General features: G+C 49.4%; 1 protein-coding gene and 1 long non-coding RNA gene across 4 annotated transcripts in view; one reads left to right on the forward strand and one right to left on the reverse strand.

Moving 5' to 3' along the window:
• LOC311423384 lies at positions 1-5,321 on the reverse strand. Of its 2 annotated transcripts, none has more exons than XR_014685693.1 (2): positions 4,919-5,321; positions 1-3,296 (listed from the first exon to the last, which is right to left on the reverse strand). It is a non-coding gene; the product is annotated as an uncharacterized lncRNA (long non-coding RNA). The 2 variants fall into 2 exon arrangements; XR_014685694.1 differs by having other exon boundaries at positions 1-3,945.
• WDTC1 (WD and tetratricopeptide repeats 1) overlaps positions 3,752-21,909 on the forward strand; it is a 26,263-nt gene continuing 8,105 nt past the window's right edge. Inside the window, exons 1-11 of one of the 2 annotated variants that reach the window (XM_084497304.1) lie at positions 3,752-3,836; positions 10,338-10,470; positions 12,675-12,758; positions 13,618-13,664; positions 14,863-14,974; positions 15,450-15,637; positions 16,234-16,416; positions 16,707-16,801; positions 17,870-17,985; positions 19,037-19,112; positions 20,920-21,016. In XM_084497304.1, the coding sequence (XP_084353430.1) occupies positions 10,378-10,470; positions 12,675-12,758; positions 13,618-13,664; positions 14,863-14,974; positions 15,450-15,637; positions 16,234-16,416; positions 16,707-16,801; positions 17,870-17,985; positions 19,037-19,112; positions 20,920-21,016 (1,091 nt within the window). In that variant the 5' untranslated portion in view covers positions 3,752-3,836; positions 10,338-10,377. Of the gene's footprint in view, positions 3,837-3,973; positions 4,275-10,337; positions 10,471-12,674; positions 12,759-13,617; positions 13,665-14,862; positions 14,975-15,449; positions 15,638-16,233; positions 16,417-16,706; positions 16,802-17,869; positions 17,986-19,036; positions 19,113-20,919; positions 21,017-21,909 lie in introns of those variants that run through there. The other variant, XM_084497303.1, reaches the window with a different exon arrangement.

Raw genomic sequence — 21,909 nt, forward strand, 5'->3', positions numbered from 1 at the left:
TCAGGGGAAATGGAGCTTTTTGTTAAAGATGCAGCCCCTGATCCTTGGGGGCACTTGGTGTGAGAAAGATGTGGGTTCTTGGCAAGGCACGTGGCAGCTACAACCCAAGAGCTTTGAAGGTTTCACTTGCTGGTTTCAATCAGTGACGTTCCTCTTTTAAAATGGCATCAGCTACCAGTGATGGTGCCTGGGGAAAGCTGCAGGAAACGCCGACGTTCGTCCTCTGGCAGACCTGGGCGGGAAGAGGGAGCACGCCGTGTTGCTGGTGGAAATGATCAACGACAAACGTGACCCATCAATTAACGTGAATCACGAGCCTGAGCAGGAACCAGCTAGGTGTGTCAATTCCTCTCTTCCGCTTGGTTATGTTCTCAATAGTCAAATTAATCTGTTTTACCAATTAAGCAAGAAATCCTGAATGTTTCTCCTTTTGAAAGAGCTTAGTCATAACTGGGTGAGAAGCCTGATCCTAGACTATGGCAGCTAATTTGTGTCTCAGCTGCAGCAGGATCGGTGCTGGGAACACGCAGGCAACTAGACGCTGCTTCAGGAGCAAACACTGGCTCTGGTTTTCTTTCAGAAACAGTTCTGAGAAGCTAAAACCGGTACAGTGTTCCCTTGAAATAACTGGGTCAGATTCGTCCACCTCATCACGCCTAGATCAATCAACAGCCGTGGTGGGCTGGCACGAACCGTCTCGTATCTCACCATTGTACCTTTGCCAGTGGGGGATGCAGCATCAAATTAACTTCTTGCTACTTTGGGAGCGTGCTTGCACTCGCCTGGCTGAATAACGCTGGCTGGACAGAGGCCTTTCAACCTATGGAACAGGCTGGTGCTCTGGAAATGACTTAAGTTGGTGCAAATTCTTGACAAAGGGGAGAGAGCTTCCTCCTGATCGGGACACAAAGACTTGGAGACATTCAATTAAATCCGCGTACTGGAGTTAATGAATCGTCTCTGCAGTGCTCTGATAATGGCAAATATCCCCATCAGGGCCTGTGGGCTGCTGCCTTGGTGCTTTTTTCCAGCAATTTCTAGCTCGTGTGCCATGAGAGGAGTCCCTTTACCTGCAGCTTTTTATGGCCCAGCCAAGACGCCCGCTTGAGAGTCTTGGAAATTGCACCACCCTCGCGCTGGGAGGGAGCGTAACGAGGCTTGAGCTGCTTGGCCTGCAAAGGGAGAGCAAAACTACTGCATGAATGGGCACCTGGAGCTTTAAAATGTCCAATCAAGCAAATTGCATAAGTTATAATACACCAGAGCTTATCCTATTGTATCCTGGAGAGCAAAATCACACACTGTGGATACAGCTCCTCCGCATTTAACTTCATAATTGTCTTCCTTGGAAAGACAAGTGTGTCCCTGGAAATACTTTGCACCTCTTTCCTTCAAGCAGCCGTGTAGCTGGGCACCTGCACTGACCCAGGCTCCTCCAGGCCACAGAAGCACGCTATTTCACAACCCAGCACACACTGATGCAGTACCCAGCAAATGCCCAGAGCTGTGTTTGCATCCAAGTCATGCAGAATTCAGCCCTCATATTGAATCTGCAGCAAGGCTTTGACCAGAGCGTCTGAATATTTTCCAGAGGACATTAATCATCAAAAGGTAAACATCTTTTACATTGCTCAGGGAGGCAAACCCAGGCAGACACACGAGAGAAGGGAACCGTTTTCTGTAGATTTGCTCAAAGAAGCCAGGAATGCAAACCTTGCTGTACATACTGGCTGCAGTCCACGCTGGCTACAAGAGTATTTTTATACATGTATAGTCTATTTCTATATTGGACGCAGCTGTTTCTTTCTCATCCTCTGTGTATTTATTTGAAAAAGATGAACTCGGCACAACTACCTCTTGGTTTATACTTTGCTGCTGTTCCCCCATCCCAGCTTCCAACTCACAATTGGCTGGGCAAAGTGGATGCAGGTCAGGCTGTCAAATGATTTTCTTTTTCTCTGGTCTGCTCCAATAAACAACAGAGTTAAGTGGAAAGTAAAGAATGCATGCCACTAAATTTTATTTCAGCTGCTTTAGTTGAACCATTTCTGCCTGAAAAAAAAATATCTGGTCCAGCTCCAGCACTCCTTATCTGATGTCTGCAAGACAAACCGTGTTGCTTCTCTCTCACAGAGCAAGGTCTACACCTATAAACCTGTGTTCATGTTCACTGTGACTGCCTCACTCTGTCACAGTGTGGAAAACTTAACTTTATCATGAATTTTCTACATTTTTTACGCTATTTTTTGTGTGTGTTTGCATACATATGTGCAGCATACATTGATGACAGGAGACGTGTACTTATTAACAGCATTAAGTAATGCCTTCTGTCTGACTTAAATTATTTTCCCTCGTGTAATAAGCAGGCCAAGTCCAACTCTCAGGCAGTTTTATTCCTTCCTCCCTGTCTGTTTCTTGAGACTGAAAATCCAGCCACCCTATTTCATGAGGACGCTCACCATGGTGGTGTTTATATGGAACAACATCGGGTGCTGGGATGAGAAAGCCATGTTTACATTCCCCAACATGCCTCCAGTTCCCTTTGTGACCACAGCGAGTTCCTTAAACTCTGCGGATCTGCAATTCAGAGTGAGGCTCTGAATTTCCAGGCTCTCCTTGACTTCAGCCACTGTTATGTCTATCACCAGCTCTGAAAAAAATCAAGCCTTCCATGCCCCACTTTCCTCGCTGTCAGCAAGCAAAACTTACATGTCAAGGGCATCTGAAGCCTGACGGATTTTTGCGTGGAGCTTCAGATCCCCATGAGGACAGCATCTGAGAAAAGAAGATAAAACCCTGTTGTACAGATGGTAGTGATGGATACCGATTATTTTTTGTTTAATTAAAAGAGCCTGGACAGACGCAGAGGCAACAATTAATTATCTCCTGTAAAAACTTTGACCACAGCTAAATAAATTAATGGGTTACGAGATGAAGACAAATTGTTAAAGCTAATGGTTGATCTGTCCTTTATAAATTGAGAGGTATATGGGAAATTCCTCAAGCTCGCAGATAACTGAGCTAAGAGGCTTTTTGCTGTGTTAACAAAGAATAGGGGAGTAGCGATTTCCTTCTGTTGAGCAGCCGGGTTTATCTCGGAGCTGTAAAACAAAGTTCTCAACGAGAGTTTATTCATTAAAGTTTATTAATAGGCTTCAGGACGTTTAGCTGGGGATGTGAGTCACAGAGGGATGAATGTTTAACTCCTGAAATATTTTATTTCACAGCCTCCTGGTGTCAGGAGCGCTGCTTCCCCTGTGTCCAGCAGTGTTGGACCTCTGGGCGTCCCACGGCAGCTGGAAGGCCGAAGGGAAGGTTTTTTGTGAACACTGCCGCCCCCTGGCTCTTTGTACAAGGTTATTTCTCCTCATAAGAAAAATAACTTTGTGCTGCCTGGGGGAGCCTGAGGCGCACCGGGTGGGAATTGCTTGTGGAAGGGGCACTGGGGTCGGGCTGGGGGTGAGGATTTCCACTGGGACACACTCTCAGGCTGACGGGGAGCCCAGGCCTTGGCCTTGCTACCGCCGTGGCCACCGAGGCACAGCCCGGAGGCTCCCGGCCCGCAGGCGGGCGGCGGCGGGGGGAGGCCGGGAGACGCCGCGGGGGCCGCCGCGGGCCCCGGGAGCCCCGTGAGGGGACTGCGTGAGGGGAGGCCCGGGGCCTAGCCCCCTCCGCGGACTACAACTCCCAGCAGCCCTCGCGCGGCACACGTCCCGCCCCCCCGCCTCGCCGATTGGCCGGTCCCTCCCGAAGCGCCCTCTCCCCTTTTTCCCGTTGGCTCGGGGGCGAGCTGTCAATCACGGGGCGGCGTCCCTCGGCAGGACGGGCAGGGGAAGGTATTCTCGAAAGCGATTTGCGCCGTTTGCGCGGGGCTGAGGCCGTGGCGGGTGCCGGGGGGGTGGTGGCGCAGTTGGCGTAGCGCATGCGTAGGGCGGGCGGCGGCGGCTGTGGCGGCGGGGGGGTGCTGCTGAGCCCCGGACAGGCGGAGGGGGGGCACCGGGGCACGGGGCGGGGGGGCACGGCCGGGGCCGCTCCTGAGGGGCCCTCCCCGCTCCCAAGGGACCTCCTCGTAGCCGGGCCGCGGCCCCTGACGCTTTAAGGGGGGGCCCTTTTGGCTTCTCTCTCTCCCCCCCCCCCTTTCTCCGCGCTCGGCCCCGTTTCCGTGTGTCCCCCCCCCCCCTCAGTGTCGCCCCCTCCCGGTGTCGCCCCCCCCGCATGGATGGAGCCGCGCAACTCCCGCTGCCCGCTGCGCCCGCCGCCGGGAGGCCTGACAGGTAACGGGACCACGGGACCCCCCCCCAACCCCCTCAGTGACACGCCCCCCCCCGTGTCCCTTTCCCTGTCAGCTCCCCCCCCTTAACGTGCCCTTTGCATTCCCCCCGCAGCCCTTTCCCTCTCAGTGACCCCCCCGTGCCCCCTTTCCCGTCAGTTATCCCCCCCCTTGTACCCCCTCCCCCTCAGTGCCCCCCCTTGTACCCTCTTTCCTCTCAGTGACCCCCCCCTTCTACTCCCTTTCCTGTTAGTGACCCCCCCTTACACCCCCTTTCCTATCAGTGACCCCCCCCTTTTACCTCCTTCCCTGTTTGCTAACCCCCCCATATCTCCTTTCCCTCTCAGTGCCCCCCCCATACCCCTTTCCTTGTCAATAATTCCCCCCCATACCCCCCTTCCTTATCAGTTCCCCCCCCCACGCCCTCCTCCCCTATCAGTTTCCCCCCCCAGTGCCCCCCCTTCCCTGTCAGGTACCCCCCAGCCCCCCCCAGTCCATATTCCCTATCCCTCCTGGACACCCCACTATTTTCCAGCACCCCCAGCCCTTCTACCCCCTCCCCTTTTGCCCCCCCCAGCCCCTCTCTCCCCCCCCAGCCCTTCCCGTGGGACTCTCCCCGACCCCACTGGGCACCCTGCAACCCCTTACCTGTGCAGGGGCCCGGCCTTGGCTCCCTGATCCCATTAAACTCCTTCCTGGGGCCAAGTGGCTCAGGCACCGGGCAGCTCTCGCACCTTCCCCTTCTCCCCACCACGTCAGCTGCAGGATGGAGCCCGGAGCGCTGCGGGGTGGGCTTCTCAAAGCCCCCCCTTCTGCTGCCCACCTGCAATGGGTTCAGGTCTTTCCTGTCCTGGTGCAAGCGGCTCCTTCCCCTGGAGCTGCCTGCGGGGCCGTCTGTCCTGGGGAGCTGCTGCTGCTGCTCCTGGCAGCTCCTCCAGCTGTAGCAGAGCCGCCTTTTCGCTAACGAGGTCTCTTCCTCTCGTTTCCCTGGGTTCGTTAGAAATCCGGCCATGTATCTTTGAGTTTGAGCCGTGGCCTCTTGGAAAGTCAAGGTAAAGGGGGCAGGGAAAGTGAGGTGTGAGCCTAAAGAAGCCCGCCGAGGGATTGAGCTGGGTCCTGGTGGTGTTTGGACAACTGAAGGCGTTTATAGATGCTGGAGGGGAGGGTAAGAGGGATCTTCCCTCGGGATGAATCACCTCCCCGCTAGGACTCGCGGGCTGTGAGCCGGTGCTTTTTGTTTTCCGATGACCTTGAGTTCAGGGACTGAGAAATGCGGGCGCATCCGAAGGGTTTGGGGTCGCGTCGCTCAGCTGAGAGCAGGGCCTGGCTGCTTTGGGGCCGCTGTCCGCGTTGCTGGAGCTTTTTGGGAGGGCAGCAGGCCAGAGCTTTGGACTTTGGAGCTCAGCTCTGCGGGGTGCTCGGCCGTGGCGCTGCCTCGCCGTGTGTGTGAGTGGGGCGGGGGCGTGTGGGTGGCTCTGTGAGGGGAAATATTGAGGCACAAGAACACCCCTCCAACACCGGCTGCTTTGGGACTGTTTGATAGTAAAAGGATGGAGTTGTTCGCGTTACGGGTGTCAACGCTTTGCTCCTAGACTTCGAGCGAGTGTTTCAGGAAAATTAGGAGAGCCGGCTGGGGAAAAGCCAAAAATCTTGGAAGCGCCCCCTCCCCAAAGCTCTCTTTGGAAGAGTTCTCTCCCTGGAAACCCTTCAGTTTCCGTCAGTGCCAATGCACCCTAGCAGGTCTCGAGAGCGCAGCCTGCAGAAAGCTGTGGCTTGTTAATTTTTGACTGCGGATTTAGAGGCCAAGCGTTGCGAAAGTTTGGGGTTTATTTGTCTCTGGAGCTTTGCGCTGCAGGAGGGTCGGAGAAGTGAACCAGCGCTAACTGCAGGTGGGACAGGGTCCGGGCTTCAGGGTGCGCTTTGAGAAGGGGCTGGTGCTGGGATGGGCTGGTGGAGATGCTCCTGAAGGCTGGCGGTGAAACGTGCTGCAGTGGTCGTGTAATAAAGGAGCAGAAAAGCTCTCGGTGGTCTCTTAGGTGTAGGCAAAGTGGAGCTGCTTCTGTGGTCATCGCTGGTACCAACAGCGCGGATTTATCCCAAATTGCTCCGTAAGCGGGACGCAATCCTCTTGTTCCGTGAGCTGGTTGTGCTGGTGTAGTGAACGGCCAGGGAACTGCACGAGTGGTTAGGAAAGGATGTTTGGAAAGCGAGCAGAACTTGTACGGCAGTGAGGTTTTGCCAAAAAATGCCCTATAGGGAGCGATGCCCCTCTGGGGGGACGTTTGGACAGGGCTCTGAAGGGATTTGGTGACTGGAAGGGTTCGGAGGCCCTGCTTTTTCTTCTCCAGTTATTCGTGGTTACTTTCCAGGAGACTTACAAGCCTTAGGGGTTTTCGTGCTTTATACTGGGGTCAGTTTTTAACTAAATCACAGGCTGCTGACCTACGTGCGCAACGGTGTGGTGAAGAACGAGGTATTTGTGGTGAGTGTGGGGCCGGGGCTGTGACCGGCTGGGCCTGATGGAAAAAGTCTGGCCTGGAATGGGAGTTTGGGACTCCTTAATTCCTAGCCTGTGATTCCACAGTCATTTAAGCTTGCCAAAGACTTGGCAGCGGTGGTTTCTTACTGCTGAATACCTGTCGAGCAGCAAAAAAACAGCAAGAAAAGCTCCACGAGTCCCCTTGGCCAAGCACGTGTGTGTTGTGGGAGGCCTTTAAGCGTGTAACAGCATTCACTCAAACCTCTGTGTCAGCAAGAGAGACACCTTAGACTCATGTTTACCCATTTGACTGTTTTTTTCCAGGCCTGTCTTTTTTTTTTTTTTTAATAGTCAAACACTAGAAAGTTTGCATTGGCATCTCAGGTATGGCAGCCGCTCAGCAACGTGCTGGTGTGCAGCCTTGGATGCTGGCAGTGGGACCTTTAAAGTCAGTTTTGCATCAAATGTTTCGTTTTAAACCCTTGTTCACCCAACTTTGTCAAGCAAAGGACTGATCTCATGGGTGATTTTGTTGACCTTTAACTGTTCAGAGCTAGAGTTAAGATGTTGGTCTCTTGCTGGGACCTGCTGGAGGATGATCAGCCACGAACACCTCCGAGTTACTGCTGGGAAGCTCCACAGCACAGCTGCAATCCCAAAAACACTCACAGAGATACCAACCTGCAGTGTGTTCCTGTGCTCCTGCAGAAGATGGGCATGAAATGAGCTCCAGGACGCGTACAGCTTCGTGGCAGAAGAGGCTTTGTTGGAGAGGAAGGGAATTTGAGTCTGTGTTAAGGAGCAGGGGGATTCTGATGCTTGTATTTTCTTCCGAACATCCCGTTCGTACAGTCAAAGAGTAGATTTATGGCATTATCAGTGGGTTTGCAGTAACTTATTGAGAAGCAAATTGCAGTGTGGCAGGTCTGTGCCTTTCCAACAACATTCGTTCCTCCAGGCGTGTGCTTCAGGGCACTGGGTGAGCTGTCGTGGCAGGTTGGGGTTGAATAAAAAGGAGCTGTTCAGAAATTAGCCACGACTAGAGGTAAGAGATGGGACAGAAACACTTCCAGGGGTCTTGAGAAGAGCACTGGGCGTTTGTCAGCTGGGAGGCGACTGCCTGCTCTGCTTTGGTTTGGTTTTAGCCCTGAGAGACCTCCTGAGATCCAGAGAAAACCAAGCTGGTCTGGAGCAGGGAGATGAGAGATTCGGATCCTGGCTGGGGGGGATGAAGGTCTCTGCCCTGCTGTAGCTACAGGTGGAGGAAACACTCGTGTGTCCCAGTGGGTTTGTGGAAGGATGGGGCTGCGCTCAGGAGGGAGGGAAGGAAGGAGGGAGAGCCCTTTGCTGCTGTCCCCTTGCAGACCTGGTCTCCATCAGCAGGCAGAACGATGCCAGCTCTAAGCTCGCGTGGAAAGGCAGAGGATAGGTATCAAAATGTGATAGCCTCGTCATCCTACGACAGGAACTGGCGTGAAATATTGATGAGGAGATGCGTTCACAGCCCTGCCTCTTGCCATTAAGCCTGGGAGTGAGGCGACTCGTACTTAACAGGAGGGTAATAACGTTTAGGAAGCTTAAAACACGAAAGTCCCTTCTTGGGCGTGCGTGCTGGCTTTCCTGGTGCTACTTCTGCAGCAGAAGAAACTTGGCTGAAGTGCCAACGTGATGGCACACTGGAGAAGCACACGCACACCAGATCTGGTGATCGAGGACAGTTTCAGGCCAGCGGATTCTCAAGGAGCTCTGATCCAGTGTCCTTCAGCTGAGCAGGCGATGGGGTGCAGCACGAGCTCAGCGGATGGGGAACGGGTCGAGCTTCTTCCTCTGCAGTGAGCTGGAGGTGTGTGGAGGCTGTGGTCTTACTGGGATGTGTCTGCTGGGGAAATTACACGTGGTGTGGGTGAGGTGGCTGCCAGTGCTCACACCAGGGAGGAGTTGGTCCCACGTGCTGGCTGCAAGTGGCCACACGGTGCTGGGTCCTCCCCTCCTGCTGCCTTGCGCCCAAGGCTGAGGGAATTTCATCCGTTTTGGCCTCAGCATGGACAAAACAGGGCTCGAGCACAACCATATGGGCTGCTTGCTGCAGCAGGGAGATCTTCAGAGCTCCTCAAACAGCTCTGCCTTTCTGTGCTGTATTGAGAGCTCCTACAGCTGCCCTAAATCCTGCCTAGGAGCCCGCTACACGACTGATCTGCAGTTTGCATGGCGTTCCTTGCCACCCGTAGGTTTAATGTCCTTTCTGCGTTCACTACAGGGTCGCGTGGGGGAGCCAGCTGAGCTAGGAAGGAGCTCAGAGCCTCCGCTTGGAGGCAAGTCTGCAAGCTGGGAAGAGAGGTGGACTCCTGGTACCGGCACCACGGGGAAATGCCCACACACTGATGCTTTGCCCAAAGCCAGGTGGAGCTGGAGTGGGGCACGCCGAGGTGCAGGAGCCTCGAGACTTGTAGGGTCAGCTGTGGCATTGACCAAAAAGCCCTCGTTTGACCCAAACTGGTGGCTGGACCAGCAGGGGCAGTGTTTGTCAGGCTGAACTCAGCGGAGCTGTTGGGTGCTGCGTTTCTGTGAAACGTCCTCGTTTGGGTGAATCAGCATTTCCTCGTTCAGGAGGACTCGTTGGAATATTTCGGCTTGTTCTGCTCGCGACTGCTCGTTAAAGGGAATTTAAAACTCTCGGCTTATGTAGGACAAAATGGTGTTTAAAATACGAGTTGTTTTTTTTTTTTCAGAGAACTATAGAAATACCAAAATGGGACAGCACAAGGTTTGTGGTATGGAAATGAGGTGAATGACATCATTTCGCAGAGACGAGCTGGTGTTCTGCTAGGTAGCCTGACTGGAGCAGGGTTGTGACAATAACCCTGCAGCTGGAAGATTTTCTAGCAGTGTAGCTGATCTTACAGGGTTTCAGTTGTTTAGGGGAGTGAATTCAATGTGGAGCTCCATAAGTATGCGGAAATCTCTAATTTTTTCTAAAATACAACTAAAAAAGGGCACCCCTTTTTATTGTTAATGTAACGGGGTGTTCTGATGACAGTGTTGGCTGTTGTGGCTTCTAAGGAACACATAATTGATTATTTATTATAATAATAGTTGCTATGACCAAATACAGTAAATTTACTTTCTAATTAAAAAAATAAATAATAATCAAATATAGTAAATAAAAGAGGAGAGGTGGCCGAAAATATCACTGCCTTATAGGTTCGCGGTGTAATAATTCTTGTTGGTTTTGGGAAATGGGAAAAGCAAAACTGGACATAAGTAGGCTGCACATACAAAGGTGGAAACTGTGGAACAGGCTGCGTCCTGACCCCGGACTTGCAGGGTCTCTTTGCATGGCTTTTTGAGGCTGATGTTGTCCTGGAGTTCCTCTCTTCTTGAACTTGTCTGCAAACTGGGGGTGACCTCCTAGGTCGGGTGTCCTTCAGTCCTGGGTTGCTCCTGCCCATCCTTGAGTTTCTGCAAAGAGCCTTTGTAGAGAATCCTTCAGTTCCTGGCCACTGCTATTTGGGGTGGGTCATCCTTCCCCGTTTGTATGGACGTCCTAACGTGTTTGCCTGTCTGTTTGCTCCCTCTTGTGTTCTGCAGGTAATTAAATGCCCTTGGTGTGGATCTTGGCTCTGTTGGCATGCTTGGATGCACAGCGGCTCTTCCGATAGCTTCTTGCAAGAAGATGGCAAAAGCAAACATTACCAGAGACATCATCCACAGGCAGATCAAGGTACGTGTCAGCCAAACATCCGCTCGTGTTGAGCGGGGAGCTGGTGGAGAAGCAGCGTTCACGCGGGGCTGGGAAATACTCGTGGTGTTGCCTGTGCTTCTGAAGAGATCCTGCCACCTGCGTGTTGATCAGCTGCATAAGGAGCTGAAGAGAACAAACGCACAGGACCTAGCGTTGTCCTTAATGAGGAGCTGGGGCGAAGCATGGCATAATGAGAACACAATCCTTCTCCCTAGCAGGAACGCACCAGACTGGTTCCACGTTGGCAGCTCTGTTCCTTTACAGTACACCGCTGAAGAGAGAAATCTGACTGCTTGTGTTTGGGCAACATAAAGGACCCTTAGCTAGCTTCCCCCACGAGTTTTTTTTTCCGACTTCTTTGTGTTCTTTTTGTGTGATCTTGCCATCAAAGGTATTTTCTGACTGTAGTGAGGCTAATGATCTCTCTCTGTGTCTCTGTCTTTTTTTGCCGTCTCTTTTTTCTTTAAAGAGTGATGTGTTTGCTTCCTTTGTGTAGGGAGAAACTTCTGTGGTCAGATCAGTCATCTGATGGCTGCCTTAGTGAAATATCTCTTAACGTGAAAGGACTAGCTCCAGCAGACACAATAGACAATTACTGCTTGGACTGGGAGGCCTTAAATCATTTGCAGCTTTGTTGGTAATCAGAATTCACAGAAGTGGCCTGTTAGGGGCCCGAATAAGGAACTAGGAGCTGGGATGCCACAGTTCACCGTGCAGTTTGGTACCAAACCTTGTGTAAGCTTGTAATTTAATCCATGTGCAAAGATTTATTTTGCTGCCTTAACAAGGAAGGGATGGGTCTGTGGTTGGAGCGCTAGCCTGGGACTTTTTCACGCTGTCTGTTCTGTTAGGCTTTCATCCGTGACCTTGGGAAGGTTGCTAAGTCTGACAGTTCCTTGCAGGAGAAGCAATATCCTGCTGCACTGACCTCACAAAGCTACTGAGGCTGCAGGAGCAAGAAATTATAACTGCAGCACCTTGTGCTGGACCTGGGAGTGTTCTGGGAACACTATCCATGGAGATAAGTCAAGAGGTTTGAAGTTTGTAATGGAAGTTTCTATAATAGCCTGGGGGTTTTTTTGTTTTGTTTTTCTTTTCCCCCTCCAATCTCCTTATACCTGTCTCCATTTTGTTCTCAAATATCTGCTAGCACATGGAGTTCACAGTTCACTATTGGTCTGCAGTGGCTGCACGCTGTGCTTGTTCTTTGGGGCTGTTCTGTGACTCCTGATGCGTTCCTAGCACTGTGACAGCTTTTGACATCAGTGTTCTCCTCTGTAAATAGCGATGACTGAGGCTCAAGCTGTCTTCACCTGACCGTGGTACATCACGGGACAGGGCTGGGGCTGGGTCAGGTGCTGGGAAGGGATCTCCTCGGACATTTGATGTTCCATTCAAAATACGACTTGCCTTCCCTTTCCTTCATGCCTGCCTCTGCAGTTGGCCTTCTTTCATCGAAGCCATCTGCTGATGCATCTGTGAACTCTGTGAGATCACAGGGGAAACAACTGTCCTGCTTTTCTTCACCTTCATTTGTACTGACGCAGTTCTGTGGCAGCTGTTCCCTTCCCTGTAGAACAGGCTGTGCTGTGGTGCTGCAGCCATGCGCTCCTGCTCCGTTTCTGATGAAATAAGCCATCTCTAGGGGATGCTGTCCAGTTGTGTTCCCCATTACATTTCCCAGCGGTGATGGTAGATGCAGGGAACGGTGAGGATGACCTGGGAATGCTGAGATTACAAGTGCTTGACTCAAGTTTCAAAGTCATCTTTGGTGCTTCAGGAGAGATTCTGCAGTCTGAGGAGTCAGTTGTTTCTGAAATCCTTGCCAAGGGTTTGAGGCGGGCGTACTCGAGCTCTTTTGTATCTTCTGTTTCTGGCACAAAGCTGTCAACTTGGTCTTGGTGTTGGCTTCCTCAAACCTTGCCTTAGCTGCCCAGCTGGAGCCCATCAATTAGGCAGAAATCATTTCAAAACAGTCCAGGGCAAGGACTGCAAACTGTGTAAGCGGCTGGAGATGCCGTGAGCGATGTCTTCCTTCTACAGGACATGTCCCTGATGCTATGGACACCCCAATATCTGGCAAGGTCCCTGCTTGATTTTTATGGCTCATGAATCTTCTCTTAAAGGGAACAAGGAGCGTTTTGTTTGCTGTAGTCAGTGTGACATTTATTTGCTTCGTGCAGGAGAGGGGCGCCCTGGGCTTTGAGCGACACTATCATGTCACCGACCCGTTCATTCGACGCCTGGGCCTGGAAGCAGAACTGCAGGTGAGTGGGCAGTGCTCAAACAGCAAACACAGCCACTGGCTGTACAGCTGGATGTGGAAAGTACAGCGGGCTGGAGCGTACGGAGTTCTCTTTTATATGGGAGAGAGGTGCTGGTTATTAAGCCCCCTAAACTGTCTGCTGGAGCCTTTGGGCGTGCATCAACTGACCCTAACAGTGCTGTCTGAAGAAGGCAGCTGTCAACTCCTCCAGATACTCAGCTGTAAAGCCGAAGTGTAACGTGTTGTCTAAAGAATGGGCTGTTGTACTGCAGTCTGACACAACCTAAAAAAACACACATTAAGATTGTCTTGGTTTGGGGGAGGAAAGGATTCTTCTGTCTCCCTTTCCTGCCACCTCTCAGCTGCTGCTCACTGCTCTCCTAGTCTTCCCCGTTGCAGTTGTTAGCTAATTTGGTTGAGGATGTATGACACAGACACCGAGCAGCAAGGTGCTTCCGAAAGAGTTATCCAAACTGCATTTTCCCTGCAATCCCAGAGAACCTGCACATGTAATTTGTCAGCCTAGCCAAGGGCTTTTGAAGCAAAGTCACCTTTCCACGTGTACAGCAGGATTTCATCAGTAGCCTCTGAGGCTGAACTGCCATTTTATTCAACACTACGTGTTTTTTTTTTTTATTATTTGTTTCATTTTGTCTTTTCTACCCCAGCTGCTTATAGCATGTCTGTCTTTTCTGGAGGTGTTTATCTGCCATGTGGGTGTTCTTTTGCGGAATAAAAAGCTGCTTGTTTTAGAACAAGTTGTTATGTGTGGGGAGCTCGCTGCGTCCTTGTCTTAGAACAGCTCTGTTTGATAAGCCTGAAGTTTGTGTAATACTCTCTTCCCCTTTTTTTTTGCTCAGGGTCATTCTGGGTGTGTCAACTGCCTAGAATGGAACGAAAAAGGAGAGTAAGTATGCAACGTGATTCGGGGGATCAACAGAGTGATAACCCAGGTTCTCCCAAGAGTAGCATGTAGGTCACCTTATCGTAAGGAGCTACTTCCCATAAATAAATTCCTAATAAAATGGCTGAGGGCTCAAGCTCAAAGTTGGGAACTTGGAGAGCTCGCGCTTTGAAAAAGCTTTATTTTGTTGGGTATGTCTGGATATTATTAGAAATGCCCCTTTAGTGAGCTCAGAAGGGAGATGGTCAGGCTAAGAAGTGGAGGCTGAAGGCTGCTCTCTTCTCTTAAGTGGCATTATGGATTATAATGGATCTTCAGGATTTGCCCAGCTGGTAGGAAGTGACATTTCCCTACCCCCTTCGCTGTGATGCTAAATGCTGACGCTGGGGACGTGCACGTTAGGGAGGGAGGCACAGCAGCATTCACCCCCCTCTGCAATTTTAGAGAGAAACTCATCATGAGAACATTTCGGTTAACCAAGTAGAATAAAGAGCATCTCCAAGAAAAATAACTGGATGGAAGAAAAAGCCTCCATTTCTTGACATGCCTCTTGTAAAATCCAAAGCCTGCTGTCTGATAGTCTTCAGAATTATTTACCAGTGAAAATTTCACATACTTGAGAGAGATCTGGCTCCAAGGAAATAATTTAAAACAGCTGATGGCTGCAGATGTCAGATTCTTTTGCTTTAACAGAAGATAGATGTACGAGCACCTTGCAATGCTGCCACACCCTGCACTTAAAAAGCAGTCTGTGAATCACTTAATGAGTCCTGCCTTGGGACTGCCTGGGCACATCTCAAGTCCAGGAATGAATGGCTTGGCTTGAGCTCGCCTGTGATGTGGGAGCAGTTAATGCAGCCAGGCTAATGAGGGAAGTGGAGGCCCTGCATTTTGTTATTGACCAATATTCCCATTGTTTTTGCTGTGCCATCTGAGTCTGTGGTGAGCTGGGTCAAGATGCTAAAGCAACAAAAAAAAAAACTTGCTTTATTTTCTATGGAGTTGATATTTGGCTGCTTTACTTCCTTGGACTGGCTGAATGGAAAGCATCAAGAAAACAGAGCTGAGAAAGGAGGAAGGAAGGGGGCTTCTTAGAGCTGAATAAGGTTAATGGCTATCTGTGGTCAAACCACTCTCAGAAATTGGTCACAGCTTGGAACAGAAGAGTCCATGATGCATACTTCTCTTCTGTTTCTTTTAGCTTGTTGGCCTCTGGCTCTGATGACCAGCATACCATTGTCTGGGATCCTCTGCACCACAAGAAACTCCTTTCTATGCACACAGGACATACTGCAAACATCTTTTCTGTCAAGGTATTTGAGTGGAAGGACTAAATGACTAACGAAATCAGCAGCCAAAGCAGCCAGAGAGTAGCTCTTGAAATGTTGCTGGGAAATGTTTTCGTGCAAGCAATCCATTCCCTCAACCCCAATCATTGAGTATTTGTAACATTAGGAAAAATTGCATTACATCTAATACCTGTGCTTCTTAGTTCATGCAGCTCCTGGGCTTAGCTCCTTACCTCTGTAGAATCGAAGGAAATGGTTGTAGCAAATCAGGAGTTAAAGATATGAGATGGAGAGAGCATTTTGTGTGTTGCTGTGAGAGCATTTTGTGTGCTACTGTCATTACTGACTCCTGAGTGTGCATGTGGAATATAGGGGGTAGCATGGGGCGTCCTGCATTCCCAAAACAAGCTGCTCTGTGACCTGCCAAGGAAGCTCAGCGGCGTGTTTGTGAAGAGCCTCAGCACCTCTCAGGTCTGAATGTCAAATCTGTCTTCCGCAGTTCTTGCCGCATTCGGGGGATCGGATCCTCATCACGGGAGCTGCCGATTCCAAGGTGCACGTCCACGACTTGACTGTCAAGGAAACCATCCACATGTTCGGAGACCACACAAACAGAGTTAAGCGGATTGCCACAGCTCCCATGTGGCCTAATACCTTCTGGAGTGCTGCAGAAGATGGGCTAATCAGGTACAGAACGCGTTCTGCCCCAAAATGAATTGGATTAGGATCCATTGTGATATGTGCTGAGCATAAATCTAGAGAGAGGCTCTCTGTACTAAAGAGCTCAAGCTAATCTCTCCCTTTCCTGAAGCTGAAAGGATTCATCTTGAAATGCAGATTCTTCCTGAAATGCAGATTCTTCTGATAAGTACTCACCCAGCTCCTCTGCTTTCCTTCACTGGAAAGGGAGGACAAGAAGGGAAAAGCTGTATCAAATGGAGGGTAGGAAGGCAGGAACAACACTGAGCGAAGCTTCCCTTCAGAGTTGTTGGGACTTAATGAGTAGATGCAACTGCGAGAGTGTGTTCATACTGTGTACTGTTTGTTAGGTCATGGCCTGGAGTCTAATTTGGAGCTTGACTAGATCTGTGCGTGTTACAGAGCTGGTGTTAGTGATTATCCTGATGTTGGGGCCTAGTGTTTACTGAACTGGTTTGCTCCCAGTAACCTGTGGCACAAACGCCTGTTAGTGGTAGTGTCAGCTCTTCGCATTCAAGCCAGATAATTAAACACAGGTTGCTGCAGAGCAGGGTAGATGTGCTGACTCTCCCTTCCCTTTGCAGGCAGTATGATCTGCGGGAGAACAGCAAGCGTTCAGAAGTCCTGATAGACCTGACGGAGTACTGCGGGCAGCTGGTGGAGGCCAAATGCCTCACAGTCAACCCCCAGGATAACAACTACTTGGCGGTGGGGGCGAGTGGGCCCTTTGTGCGGCTCTACGACATACGCATGATCCACAACCACAGGTAACAGCAGCTGGCTCTTCTGGGCCTTCTTGGCACATGTGAGTGGGGAAGGGGGAGTTGTGATGATCTGGGACTCGCCTGCCTCACTGTGCAGTTTTACCCAGTCTTTTCTAGCACCCACAGAGCCTTTTTATCTAAGTAAGTACACTGGGGTGATGGGAGGCAGGTCTGTGACTGCACAGCTGCACGGGCATGAGGGCTTGCCCTTGTGTATGAACAAGAAGTGTTAGCATAGAGCAGGCTTCCAGCAGTTGAATGCTGTGATTATAACTGCTTTTCTTTCTGGCTAGAAAAAGCATGAAGCAGAGTCCTTCGGCTGGAGTACACACGTTCTGTGACCGGCAGAAACCTCTCCCAGATGGTGCAGCACAGTACTACGTGGCAGGTACTGGGACGTGTCCTGGGGGTGACCAATGGGGCTTTAAATTAATGCCTGAAGAAACTGAGTTCAGCCCATCACACAAGAAACCACTGCGTGGAAAAGTGTTTGTGTAATACATGAATGTTCCGTGAAATTGTAGATTATTTCTCTTCTGTGCTGTGAATTCTTGCTTACGCCACCTGCCCACCTTCCCTGACTTGGCAGCAGTGTGTGTTGGTGAGCTGGCCTTACTCCTTGTCTAGCGTAAATGTCTTTCTGTCAGCTTCATTGGAAAGTCAAGGACTGGGTAACCTGAGGGCTCTAGACATTCTTCTGGAACAGGTCCCAGCAAGGATGCTGTTTAAAAATCTTCTTGGCACAGAAGGGAAATGGCTTGTCTTCATCCTGCACATGAAGAGTCAGCAATGCAGTGTCTGGGCAATCTAGACGTCATTCTACTCCAGTGCTCATTTACTGTTTTTTTCCCAAAATGTTTTTTTTTTGTTTTAAGTATCTTAAACCAGCATGTTCAACAGACCAGTTTTGACAGTCTTGCTTCTGATGAGTCCCATTGGAGGATTTCTTAGGTCCCCTGAATTGGTCATGCAACACATCTGCTGTCTGAAGCAAAAGAACCCTTGTGTGAGCTGAATATTTAGGAGCCGTGGTTTGATTGTGCTAAGAGCTTTATTAAGGAAACGTGATTAGAGAGTTGAGAAAGGAGCTATTTGTTTGCAGTTGGCCACAAATCACGGAGGCTAAATCCTGAGTGAATCCATAAAACTGTGATTTGCTGGGTTCTGCAGCCTGCAGTTGTTAGCAAGATAGTCGTAATCTGGTCTTGTCTGCATATGGAAATGGCCTTGCAAAAATAGCATCTAGAACTTGTGAAAAGGCAGCTCCATACATCTAAGTGTTTTGGTAGCTGGTGGAAGGATTCAACAGACAGCAGTAGGAAACGGAAAATCGCTTTGGTGCGTGTGCTTCATGCCCTCGCTGTCCTAACAACCTCTTGTAAAAGGGAGGAGCTGATGTAGGACAAAGACAACAGTTCCTATTACACTAATATTTATGGACCTCTTCCCCCCACAGGACACCTTCCAGTGAAGCTTCCAGACTACAACAACCGGCTGAGAGTTCTGGTGGCCACATATGTCACCTTCAGTCCTGATGGCACTGAGCTCTTAGTCAACATGGGAGGGGAGCAGGTAAGAAGACAAAGTTTGGTAGAAAGTTTAACATTTTGGCTGTGTTTGTCGGGCCACTGTAGGTTGTCTTCAAAACGGATGTAGTGACCCCTCTGTGGGGTAACATCGTTGGCTTTTAAACCGTTCTCTGATGCGTTTGGACTGAACGCCTGGTACTAGGGATTTATTTGTTATGCTATCAGTGATTAAATTTATGTGGGATTTTGATCTGGTTTTGTAATTCACTTTTCCTTCTCTTGGAAGAGAAAGAAAAGTTCTGGAACTGACCTTTCCTGATGCAGGAAAAAAAAAATCTTAACTCATTCCCGAAACATCAAACTGCTTCTGTAATACAATCTAGTACATAAGGAACTTACAGAAGCAAAGGACTTCACCTGCGATATTGATTGCTTTAATTTTAAGCACTGGGTGATATTTGTGGCTCTTTTGTAAAGCTTATCAGTGAAATGAGAAAATCCTCCTGACAGTATTAATCAGCGTGGATTAAGTAGGAACTTCCCTTGTGAGCAGGTTACTCTGGTTGTCCTCTAGAGATCTTTCTTATGCTTGGACTTCTCTTTAAGAGGAGGTACTGAATTACACGAATGGATAAGGGCTGTCAATTCCTATACTGGTACAAGTCTAAATTAGGGTTTCACAGGGCTGTGTTTGAAGTTTCTCCTGAAATCTTTGCTTCAGCTTAGAGACACCTTGGTTTAGTGTACTGCTTTTCTACCACTAAGCTTTCAATTTGTTTATGATCACTGTATTAATTAAATGGCTAAAATATCTTCTTGGAGTCGGAGCTTTTTGAACAGGTTGGTTTGTACCTCTTGAATAAAACGAGACTCCTGTTTCTCAGTGCTGTTCTTTTCTGAATCCAGTGCTGGCATGCAACAAGACACTGGTACTGCTGTTATTCAGTGCGAACATGTCTATAAACAAGAAGGTTAAAAACTGGAAATAGTAAAACAAGCATGGAAACATCTAGCCTTGTTTTATTTCTGTCCCTTAAGCCTCTATGTATCACTGACATTTTTTTTTTGTCTTACTCTCTTTCTTGATCTCTCAGGTCTATTTGTTTGATCTAACTTACAAGCAGCGGCCATACACTTTCCTCCTCCCAAAGAAATGCCACACGTCAGGGGGTAAGTGTGATGCTGTCATGGAAGTGAGCGCAAGGCAGAGGGAAATCATGTACAATGCAACTCTTTCCAGGGTGCAGCCCCATCTGGGCAGGAATGAGGGAAAGGAATTATGACATGGCTGTTGCTGGGCAATTTCTGCAGTGCAGTTCATACCCTGAGCTCTAAAACCCTTACGCATAGCGACAAAATGTGTCTCGAGGGAAGAAATGAGCTGTCGAGGGGTGTGTGCGTGTGTCAACTTAGGTATAGCTTTAAGCATTCTCCTCAAGATAAAGTAGACTTTGTAGAGTGATTGAGGTCCTACCACCCTGCCTTTAACTGAGGAGGAAATACTTTGTATGTGGACAAACATGGAAATGGTGTGCTGCTTTTACGTTTATAAACTTACAAACTGTGCAGCCGTTACCCCTTTAAACGCCCATTAGAAGGAGACAGAACAATCTCGTCCCCGGTCTGAGAGTCTGGCCTGGCACTAATCTCCTTCCTGGTGGTGAGATAGTTGATTCAAAAAGTCATTTACTCCACAAGTAAGTCAATCCAAGAGCCTTTTTATTCCTGGCCCTGTTTCTTACAGGGCCTGTTCGTACGCAGATACTGCAGGCAGCGTGCAGTGAACGTCCAGCACGCTGTCCCCGGGCAGAGGCTGGCTCTCTCTTATCAGGGAGTGTTCCCTGCTCAGCCCTGTGCTCGGAGCACTCTGGCAGAGTTCAACCTGTGTACTCAGCTTGCCTTGGGCCTTAATCTAACACTCACATCCTGGTAGCGAGTAGATGCCCTGCCTGCCGTTCTCTTCTGCCTTGGCTGCATGTGGGTGATCCGTGCTGTGGTATCTGGTGAGGTCATGCTTTAAATGGCAGAGCAGGGTTTGAACAGGTTCACCGTGGTGCAGTTTCAGCAAACGCTCCGCCCTTCTGGGTACAGAAAGTTCAGGCAAGGGCTGTGAAAAAAGCAGCATCTGTACAAAGGCTGAACTTCGTGTGCATGCATGTCTCTGCGCACTGAAAGCTCCGAGCTGTTCAGTAGACTGCTTGGAAAGAGTCCCCAGTTTCCCAGCCTCTGAAATGGCTGCGGGAGTATTCCCAGCTATAACATAAACTGCATTTATAAAACTTGAATTTGAATATTTTTCTATAAGAATGGCAAGTGATCTGGCTGCGCGACCTTCAGAGGATTGCTTCAGTTTGTAACTGCTCCTTGAGCAATAGGGTAAGAAAAGAAAAGAAAGAAAGGAAAAAAGCATCTGGAATTCCCTTACTAGATATCTCCAGTGGTTCCACTCATCTTCCTTGTTCTATAAAATGTTAAACAACTTGGGCCTGTGTTTTTTTTTTCCTCACTGAAAAATACAAAGGCATTTAGAAAGAAGTTGCTATGTTAAAGGTTTAGATTGGATATTAGGAAGAATTTCTTCATGGAGAGATTGGTAAAGCATTGGAGCGGGCTGCCAGGGAAGTGGTGGCTTCCCTATCCCTGGAGGCATTTATTTAAGAGACCTGGGGACATGGCACTAAGGGATGTGGTTTAGTGATGGGACGTGATGTCAGGTCGATGTCAGGTCAGGTGGACAGTTGGGCCTGATGATTTTGAAGGTCTTTCTAACCTAAAGGATTCTCTGAAGGCAAATCAAGTTTGGGTGTCTGGAAGACAGGAACGTGTGGCATCGTGGAATTCTTTTTCACTGTGCTCTGAATGGGGCTGAGGCATTGGCTTCGTTATGCCGTAAAATGTAACCCTGATATTTCAGGGATTAGTTTGTGTAATCTACATTGAGCCATTGCATGATTATATATTTTTTTCTAACCTTCAGAAGTGCAGAATGGAAAAACCTCTACCAATGGGGTGTCCAACGGCATCCATCTCCACAGCAATGGCTTCCGCTTGTCAGAAGGAAGAGCACATGTGAGGTAAGGTGATAGATCTGCCTCAGTGAGGGGCCGATGGCTTTGTTCAGGCCCTCTTCCTCTTGTCAGGGTTAGGTGCTGCTAAAAAAGGCGTGAAGTGCAAACCCACTTGGCATGTTGATTTGATTGTTGAGTGGTCTCTGTCGTAGGGGCTGTATTTGTTTCTGGTGTGTGGGCTATGAGCCTGAGTCAAATCAGGCAACAGCATCTTAGGAGAAGCATGTTCCATTAGGATTTTTCCCCTCTTACAATGAATTACTGCAGACAAAACTAAGAAATGACTTTTCAGTCCTGGAAGCGAAGTGTTCTTAGTTGTCCTGCATGGTTTTTACTTCCTGACCTTGCCGGGGCTGTGATCTGACAGATGGGAGTGGCTGTCGGGTTGAAAGAGCCTTTCTTCCCTTGGCCGTTTTTTAGGCACCTGCCTGCTGCAAGCTGAACTGAAGCTGCCAAAATTGCTTTACAACGATGACACTGCTGTCATTACCCTTGCATATGAGCTAGGGGTGGATGGAGAGCCTTCTTTTACTGTCCCTGCTGCCTTTTTTCCTTACGAACAAAGAGCAGTTGGGGTGAAGCAGAAGCAGACTTCTAGCACATCTTGCAGACTGGTTTTCCTCCAGCTGATGAGATGTGGTTAAAAGTCAAGACACAGTTGCTTAATACCATATAAGGGTAGTCTAGGTTCCTCCAGCCACTGCTGAATGCTTTCAGCTCGTTTCCTCTAGATGGCCCCTCCACCACAGCACCGGAGATGCTCATTTTGGTTTGCTGAGCATGGGCCTTGTGTGCAGCCCTGTGAACTTAGACACTTGGTTTCCTTCTGAATTTGCAACCCATTAGATGTTGCTAAAGGAAGTCTGGATTTTTTTTTTATGCAGTCAAAGCACGGATAT

The sequence above is a fragment of the Aythya ferina genome, assembly GCF_964211825.1.
Source record: "Aythya ferina genome assembly, chromosome: 24".
NCBI lineage: Eukaryota > Metazoa > Chordata > Aves > Anseriformes > Anatidae > Aythya > Aythya ferina.